The sequence below is a fragment of the Pongo abelii genome, chromosome 14 (genome assembly GCF_028885655.2).
Source record: "Pongo abelii isolate AG06213 chromosome 14, NHGRI_mPonAbe1-v2.0_pri, whole genome shotgun sequence".
Lineage (NCBI taxonomy): Eukaryota > Metazoa > Chordata > Mammalia > Primates > Hominidae > Pongo > Pongo abelii.
The window spans coordinates 55,964,394-55,973,087 of record NC_071999.2 but is presented as its reverse complement, the minus strand read 5'-3'; the positions used below and the strand labels follow the sequence as shown (position 1 = coordinate 55,973,087).

Here is an 8,694-nt window from a genome sequence, read left to right as displayed (position 1 = left end):
TATTTCTTAAAGCTTCCCAGGTAATTCCAATGTGCAGCCAACGTTGAGAAGCTCTTGCTCCCCTGATGCTGAGGCGTCACTCTCCGTGACAGGCTGGCCAACAATCTAAACACACAGTAAAGAGGGCAGAGATGGTGAAGCCAGCAGAACAACATCAGGGCCTGAGAGGAGCTGCTGGCTCATCTCTGCCCTGCTGACACTTCAGATACAGAAAATTCATCTTCATGAGAAAACAATTCTAATGGGCTTTGACCAGGCAAAATTGCCTGAATCATTTTTTATTTTGCCTTTTCCAGAAAGATGTGCCTTCTCTATTTGGGTCATTAGGATATAGTTGATAAATCATAAAATTCCTTAGTTCTTTTGAGAATTTCCACAGGATAGACTTAGTCCTAGTCCTCTGAGGTCATTTTCATTTTCATTAAAAAAATTACGTATTAAGCAATTCATTAAATGTCAAATACTGAGCAAAATTCTGCGGATACCATGGTGAGTTGAGAGTCCCCAAGACACCCCCACGTTTGAGTATTTGCAATGAAGACTCACAGGAGTTGGCATATAGCCATTTTCACAGCTAGGACTTATGACAGTGGTGTGGTGAGGATACACAGCCAAGCCAGGAAAAATGACACGGGTAGAGTCTGCAGAAATCCACGTACAGGATTCCTTATGCTCTCTCCCTCCCATGTGGGGTCACATGGGGTGCACCTCAGCGATGGAAATGCAGCTCCACACTTGCAACAATTCTGCCTAGGGAAGTCCATTACCGATTCCATGACTAATGTTGGGGCTGGCCACGTGGCTTCCTCTGCTTGGCATGTACCAAACTCCCAGACCCCCGGAAAGAAAGTTGCATGTTCAACATAGAGCACATGCTTCTACCCACAGTTTAGGCATGGCCAGCCCCTCTGATCCTATCAGCATTTCATACCAGTGTAAGGAACCATTTACCACTCAAGCTCCCAGATGCCAGCCAAAGGCCAACCTTGCAAGCAGGCCGTTCTAAGCATAGCAGTCTCAGGCTTGCCGTGTTAACGCTTTGCACGAATGGTTAGTTAAATGGTCTCTGCCTTCACGAAGCTCTGTGTAATCCAAGAGATAAACATTAACATGATTATTAGGCCTACAAATATAAAATTGTCTCTGTGATAGTTCCACGAAGGGGAGGTCAAGGGCACCGTGACAGCTGTCATGGGAAGATCTGACCTGCTCTGGGGGTCAGGGGAGCCTTCCTAAGGCTTCCCTGTGGCTGACCATGGTAGATCAGATCTGAGGGAAGATCAGGACTTAGGTAACCAGAGGAAGCTGGCAGAGCATTTCAGGTGAGGAGACAGCACAGCTAAAGGCCACATAGCCAGAGTAACCATGGCACGACTAAGGGTCTGCAGAGGAAGTGTGGCTGCAGAGGGAAGGGCTTCAGCTCTGGCACGCAAGGCCTTGCAGGTCATGATGTGGGGCTTCATCCAAAGAGCAATGAAAACTTTAGAGTGGAACTGGGTATGTGCAAGGTCATGGGAGAGGCAGGGATGATAGTGAACTTTGTGTTTGAAAGGCATGGAGAGTGCACAGAAGGGTTCTAGAGTTGGATGCTGGTCCTTCAGGTAGGGAGGACACAGTTGTGCTCTGGGAGATGATAGTGGTTTGAACCAGCAGGAAGGTGATAGGAATGGAGCAAAGCATCTGGCTTGGTGAAATTTTTACAGGATAAACTGAAAGACTATGCATGGGGTGTCAAGGTTACAATAGCGACGGGGGAGTCAAGGATGACTCTAAGATTTGCAGCTTGTATCAACAGGTAAAGCTAGGAAAAACTCTGTCCGCCATGTTTGGTTTTAAACACTTTCTTTCTCTTATTTCCTTTTCTTTTTTCTTTATCTCCTTCCTTCCTTTCCTCTTTTCCTTTCTTCCCCTTCTTTCCTTCCTTCCTTCCTTCTTTCCTTCCTTCCTTCCTTTCCTTCCTTCCTTCCCTCCCTTTCCTTTCCTTCCTTCCCTCCCTTTCCTTTCCTTCCTTCCCTCCCTCCTTCCTTCCCTTCCTTCCTCCCTACATCCCTCCCTCCTCTTTCTTTTTCCTTCCCTTTATTCCTTCTTCTTTTTCAATCAAGGAGAAGATCATGAGTTGAGATAGTCCTTAAGATACTCAAGTGTGACTGTGATGTCAAAGGACCACTAGACATTCAAGCATGGAGCTCAGATGGGAAGTCTGGATGGTCTACATTTGTGGAGTAGTTGAGTCTAGAGACTTTGAAATAATAATGAAAAGGTAGTATTCAGCCCGGATAACTTTCTAGAAAAAATATTTAATACCTTCATTGATAACATTTAATCAAATAGAACTGGGTTTTCCAAAGGCTGGTGATATTAAGTTCTTAACAGCTGTATCGTGATGGATCGAAATGATATAAGCATGAACAAGTGAACAAACAAATGTAAAACAACACAAAACCCAAACAATAAACACACACCCAAGGGTTCCTAGATGGATAGGATTCCAGAACAGGATTCATCTGGAAGGCTTTCCTGCCTTAATTTTTAGGTTAAAGCTCGGGTGATAAGCAGCTAGAGGGCGTCAGTACCACTAGACTGGCAATCTGACTAGACTGTTCTACGGTCTGTGCTGTGCTATTTTATTTATGTTAAATATTGTGGATAACACTCTTGCTATAAAGTGACTAAAGAAGGTGCAAGGAAAAGTCCCAAAGGAGTTTTATGAAACAGCAGTTTATTGAGATGCTATATGGGAAAAATTGAGTGGTAAAATATATCTGGGAATATTGAAAACTGAATGCATCTCTAGTTTTACAAGGCACATGAAGATATATGCTCCAAAATCGGTCAGGGGAGAAGTCTGTTAAATTCGGTATAACCTACTTATTTTGCCACAAAATGCTGTTCTTTCTCCTAGGTAACAAGTATCAATATCTAACCTCTTTTAGCAACAATGATACAAAGAAAAATGTATCTCAATTTTCTAAAACGGCCTCAACAATATCACATTTTTATAGTTCCGTTCATTATATTATCAAATCACATAAAAACTGAGGGAGAAATGAAATATTAAGTTAGGATCATACAATTTTACATATTTCTAGAAGTGGCCTAAGTAACTTTAAAACCATTAAAAGTACAGTAGCAATTAATTTATCCTTATAAAGTTCTTTTGAAAAGCCAATTACAAGCATTCAGAAACTGAGTCTCTAAAGTTATTTCTGTGAAGTTGAGCAATTTGGTTACAATCTGCTAGGGCAAAAAAACAGCAAAAACTGCATGTCACCAAGTGTGAAACATTCACTGGCTTCTGTGTTGTGCTCATTCAGTAGTATGTTTTCCTCTCTCCCCTTAGTTTTGTAGACAGAAACAGTAATTATCAGTCCTGGTTGTGATATACTCCAGAGCATTTGCAATTATTTCTAGGGCTCTTAGGAAATCTTCAAAGCAAAATTAATTAATTTCAGCATGTGTGTACATGCCCCAAACACACAATTCCAAGCAAATCATATCTTTGACTGGGCTGGGAAGTCAAGGAATCAGTAGAGACCTGAAACTCTAAAGGTGTGGTGATAGAAGGGCAATTATTTGATTACTGGTAGGATTTGCTATGATCTACTTGAATGCTAAGCAAAAAATGGTGAAACATATATAGTATGGTTCTTCCTCCAAGAAACTTACTAAATGAGACACAAAAATTTTAAAAGAGATTATAATCTGGAGAGGAAAATTATGAGGGACTAATGGTATAAAAAAACCAACTGAGTAGTTTTATTTTTGTATTAGCATAATAGTAACATGTTTATCTAGAAAATTTCTAAAAAAGGGAGACAAGGAGACAAGGAAAAAAAGAAAGAAGGAGAGAAAAGAAGGAAAGAAGGAAGACGAGAAAGACAGAGAAAAAGAGATATTACTTATACTTGCGGTACAAATTTGTCTGTTGTTGTTGTTTTTTTTTTTTTGTTTGTTTTGTTTTTTTGAGGCAGAGTCTCGCTGTGTTACCCAGGCTGGAGTGCAGTGGTGTGATCAATAGCTCATCGCGGCCTCGACCTCCCAGACTCAAACCCATTCTCCCGCCTCAACTTCCCGAGTACCTGAGACTATAAGCACATGCCACCATGACCAGCTAATTTTTCTTTTAATTTTTATTTTCTCTAGAGATGGGGGTCTCATTATGTTGCCCAGGCTGGTCTCAAACTCCTAGACACACGTGATCCTCTCATCTTGGCCTCCCAAAGTGCTGGGATTACAGGCAAGAGCCACCACACACAGCCCAGTAAAAAAGTTTAAAAAATAATTTCAGCCTTCTTATTTAGTTTTTTTTCCAATTATTTACTATTTAAACAGAACCACAGTGAATATTCTTGTAGCTAAATCTTTGCACACATTCATGATTACTTCCTAAGGCTGTATTCCTAACAATGGATATTGCTGAAACAATATCCATTGAAAGAAAATGCAACACATTCAGGCTTTTCATATTTATTTCCAAGTTAGCCTCCAAAAGTTGTACCATTTTCTATTCTTACCAGCAAGGCCCACTTCCCACCTCCTCTCTAGCTCTGAGCATGGCTGTTTTCTAAAAGTCCTTGACAACTTGATAGGGAAGGAGTATGTCACCTTGTGTGTCAGTGACTCACGCGCTGAGTGGGGGATACATGCGGCATGCTCAGTGCTATCTTGGTGTTCTTAGCACCGCGGGCGTGTCTCTATTTGAGACATGGCCCATATGGTCTCTGCCCTCAAGAGAACAGCCTTATGCTTGGTGGCAGTGGGCATGAAGAGGAAAGGGCTAGCCGGGCACGGTGGCTCACGCCTGTAATCCCAGCACTTTGGGAGACTGAGGCGGGTAGAACACTTGAGGTCAGGAGTTCGAGACCAGCCTGGCTAACATGGTGAAACCCTGTCTCTACTAAAAATAATTTTTAAAAAAATCAGCCAGGCGTGGTGGTGCGTGCCTGTAATCCCAGTTACTTGGGAGGCTGAGGCAGAAGAATCGCTTGAACCTGGAGGCAGAGGCTGCAGTGAGCCAAGATTGCACCACTGCACTCCAATCTGGGCAACAGAGCAAGACTCTGTCTCAAAAAAAAAAAAAAAAAAAAAAAAGAAAGAAAGAAAAGGGCTTATTCAAGTGCTGGAGTTTTCTATTTCTTGATTTGTCTTAATTTTAATTTTCCCATGAGGTATTTCTGAAGAAGAGCTCAATAGGATTGGATTCTTAGATGAAACGATGAAATGGATTGCATGAACAGTGACTGTAGGGCTGCGCGGGCTGCAAGGAAAAAGATAGAAACTGGAAGTGGGAAACTGGATAACTAAGACACGGACTTGATTCAGGGTCAAGGATGCAGTCACCCAGGGGAGCCTCAGTAGTGCTGGCAGTGGGAGGTGGGAATCACTTCTGCCTTCTCTTTTTGTGAGAATATATCATGAATTACTTGTGAAAAGAAAAAAAACAACCCAACGAAATCTTGTAATGTTAGGTGTTTGAATTTAAAGTGTTGGAACAGAAACTTGGGGCACAGGTAAGAAAGCAGGGTTTCTAGTGACAAACTTGGACATTATCAGTATCTAGTGGCTTTGGTTTTTGCAGAGGGAAGATTCACTTTTCCACTACAGAAGGGCAGGAATTTTTAAAGTCCTTTGAGGTTAACAAAAATTTCTACATTTGAAGGGAGGTGTGGAAAAATGGTAGACTACTTCCCAGAACTAGGGTCTAGTTATTAATACTCTTTGTAGTCAGAGATTTGGAAACAAAATTATTTCCTGAAGAAGCAGATTGGGGTCCTGTGTGAATGCGGGAAGATCAGCTGAGCAGCACCCACACATTCCTCTTGCATGTCAAGTGGACAAGCCAGCTCAAATCCACAGACATTTTTGCACAAAACCTCCCACTGCCTGCTAAAACATATTCACTACGCACCAGACTCCCCACCAAATCACTTTTTGGCATCTACTTCCAACCTTCCCTCATCTCCTATGTCCTTACTCCAAAAAATAAAATAATACACATACTGGACAAATCTTTTAAAAAGGAAGAAATGTTTAATAACTCCTGGAGAGATAAAAGGCCAATGTTTAGGTATATTTATGAATTAGAAGCTTCCAAATTGATATGGAGTAAAGAAGTGTCAGATTTTTAAAGTAAGGGTTGAAACTTGGTTTGCCAAAGCTTTCAGGGTGAAATCAAGACAATCAAATACTTTAAGTCACCACATCCATACCTAAAACATGCTGGCCTGACCCAAGCTTAAGGTCCTCAGACTGAACAAGCTGCACCGCTGGGATGCTTTCAAGCTCCCGGACGGAACCGCCTAGCTGAGTGCTCCAGGCAGGAATGCCGCTGCCCACATAGACTAGTGGTAGTAATCAAAGAAATAAAGCATGTACAGGCAGCGCTTTAAAATACACCTTTTGGCACTTAGCAATTTTCCAAAAAGTGCAGAAGAAAAAGCCCGAGTCCTCTGGGAGTGTCTGAAGTTGCAGGGAAAATCGCCAAGCCTTGCGTGGAGCCACCACCGTCACTTGCCCCTTTTCTGTCTTTGTGCTGCCATCTAGAGAGGAAAGGAAAACATGTGTTGTGTCCTGGTGAGGAGAAAGTCACCTGAAATCCCAAGTACCATCTGCAGCTCCTAGAACAGAACGCAGGGCTGGTGGGTTTAGTCCTGAGGGCAGCTGAGCATTTTCACTTCTAAGAGATGACCTCAGATGCAGGAAGGGGTTCCCATCGTGCCCGGCATCCAAGATCTCATTCTAGGGTTCACAGCAGGCTCCTCAAGGGCACACCAAGAAGTATGTTTTTCTTTGAATGTTCAAAGGGAGTGAAATATAATGTTGGGGTGGCCCAAACTTATGGGATGGGCACCGTCTTATAGGAAAAAAAATAAAATACAAGAAATACATGAAAATAACGTTCTGAGATGAGTAATTCTTAAACCATTTTTCTTTTTTTTTTTTTGTAAAGAGGCAGTTCCTTTTATAAAAAGCAGAAGCCTTATGTAGACTCCAATGTATAAAAAATAGATAAGCAAATACTTGTTGCTGATAGAAGTAGTAGCACCTAATGTCCCTGTGAAGAATGTACTGAACAAGTTTAATTACTACAAGTTGATTTTTTATTGACTGCAAAGTTAAAAATAACTTATTTTGGAGCTATATGTTACAAAAAAAACATCTACATGGAAATCAAACTTCTATGCCAGAATGTGGATGAGAAGGACGCAAGGCCTTCTCTGACCACCCACTCCCCAAAACTCAGTGCCCTGCCTGGTCAGCTTTTTCCATAGGCCCTGGCACTATCTGAGATATCATCTGTCTACTCGCTCTAGAATGGAAATTCTTGAAGGTAGGTATTTTTGCCTGCCATGTTGATATCCGCATTTCCTCTATCTAGAACATGTCTAGCACACAGCAGGTGCTCAGCACATGCTCTTAAAGGAACAAATAAATCTAAGTTGATTCCTTAGCTTCTTTTGCTTGTTTATGCAAGAACTAACAACATGTCTAACTTTAATTTTACAAGTATTCTGATTCAAACGTGTAAAGTAACAGTTATTTTAAAGTGCATGAAGAAGCTCTGATTTCTCTGTAAATTTCATTTGGTGCTGTCCTCCATGTCAAATAGTCTTGATTAGCCTGAGACCATCAAAATAACATTTATTAATGAAAGTACAGTAAATGCTAAAACACTAACAGCTGAATTAAAGATTTGACATGCAAATGTACCAGCTAAGTAGAAGCTTTACTTAAATTCTGGCTTGCCACCGTTGAGGATAAATTGACCTGCAGAATTCATTATGAATAAAGCAAGAAGATGCAGCAGAATAAATGTGATTTTTTCCTTTCTTAAAATAAAATTTGCAATTAAAACAGATTATTTAAGGCTAAATGGTCATACAATGGTATGAATAGGAACCTTGGGTAAACAAAAGGAACGAGGCCTAGGCTTGGCATCTGGGCTTGGCCACCTACTGTCTGTATGACCTCGCACAGACCATCAATAAAATAAGGATACCACCTCTTTCTGGTCTACCTTGGAGGGTTGTTGTAAAGATTAATTTATTTTATTTTACTTTTTTAAGAGACAGGGTCTTGCTCTATCACCCAAGCTGAAGTGGAGTGTTATAATCATAGCCCACTGTAACCTTGAATTCCTGGCCTCAAGCAATTCTCCCTCCTCAGCCTCCCAAGTAGCTAGAATTTCAGGTGTGTGCCACCACACCTGGCTAATTTTATTTTATTTTTTTGTAGAAACAGTCTTGCTATGTTGTCCAGGCTGGACTTAAACTTCTGGCCTCAGCTTCCCAAAGTACTGGGATTACAGAAGAGAGTGACTGTGCCCAGCTAAGGTCAATTTAAATACTGATAAGTGATTGCTGTGAGAACTGTAAAAATACTATGAAACATAGGGAGGAACCCTTTTGGTCAGTCTAATGGCTCTGAGGAATATATAAACCTCAGGACTGTGTAATCTCCAAGTGTATACCAAGGTGTAAAAATCAAATCATATCTTCTGATTATTCAGATGAGGACAAAGCTCATAGACATTTTCTAAGCACACTTGGAAAACACCCTCCCACTTGCTTCTCTAGACCTGGAGCTCTTTCTTTTCCAAGATTTCTGACTATGACATAGCTAACTCCCAAGATTGCCAAATTTTGGATTAGTCCCAGAGAAAGGGGTGTTTGGGAGAAAATATGTAATACAAGG

At 41.2% G+C, this 8,694-nt stretch overlaps 1 protein-coding gene across 1 annotated transcript in view; it reads right to left on the bottom strand.

Moving 5' to 3' along the window:
• Window positions 1-6,010: 6,010 nt before the first annotated feature.
• Window positions 6,011-8,694, bottom strand: part of RNASEH2B (ribonuclease H2 subunit B) — a 64,297-nt gene continuing 61,613 nt past the window's right edge. Inside the window, exon 10 of the mRNA XM_024231047.3 lies at window positions 6,011-6,539. Within this exon, the coding sequence (XP_024086815.1) occupies window positions 6,507-6,539 (33 nt within the window). The 3' untranslated portion in view covers window positions 6,011-6,506. The remainder of the gene's footprint in view (window positions 6,540-8,694) is intronic.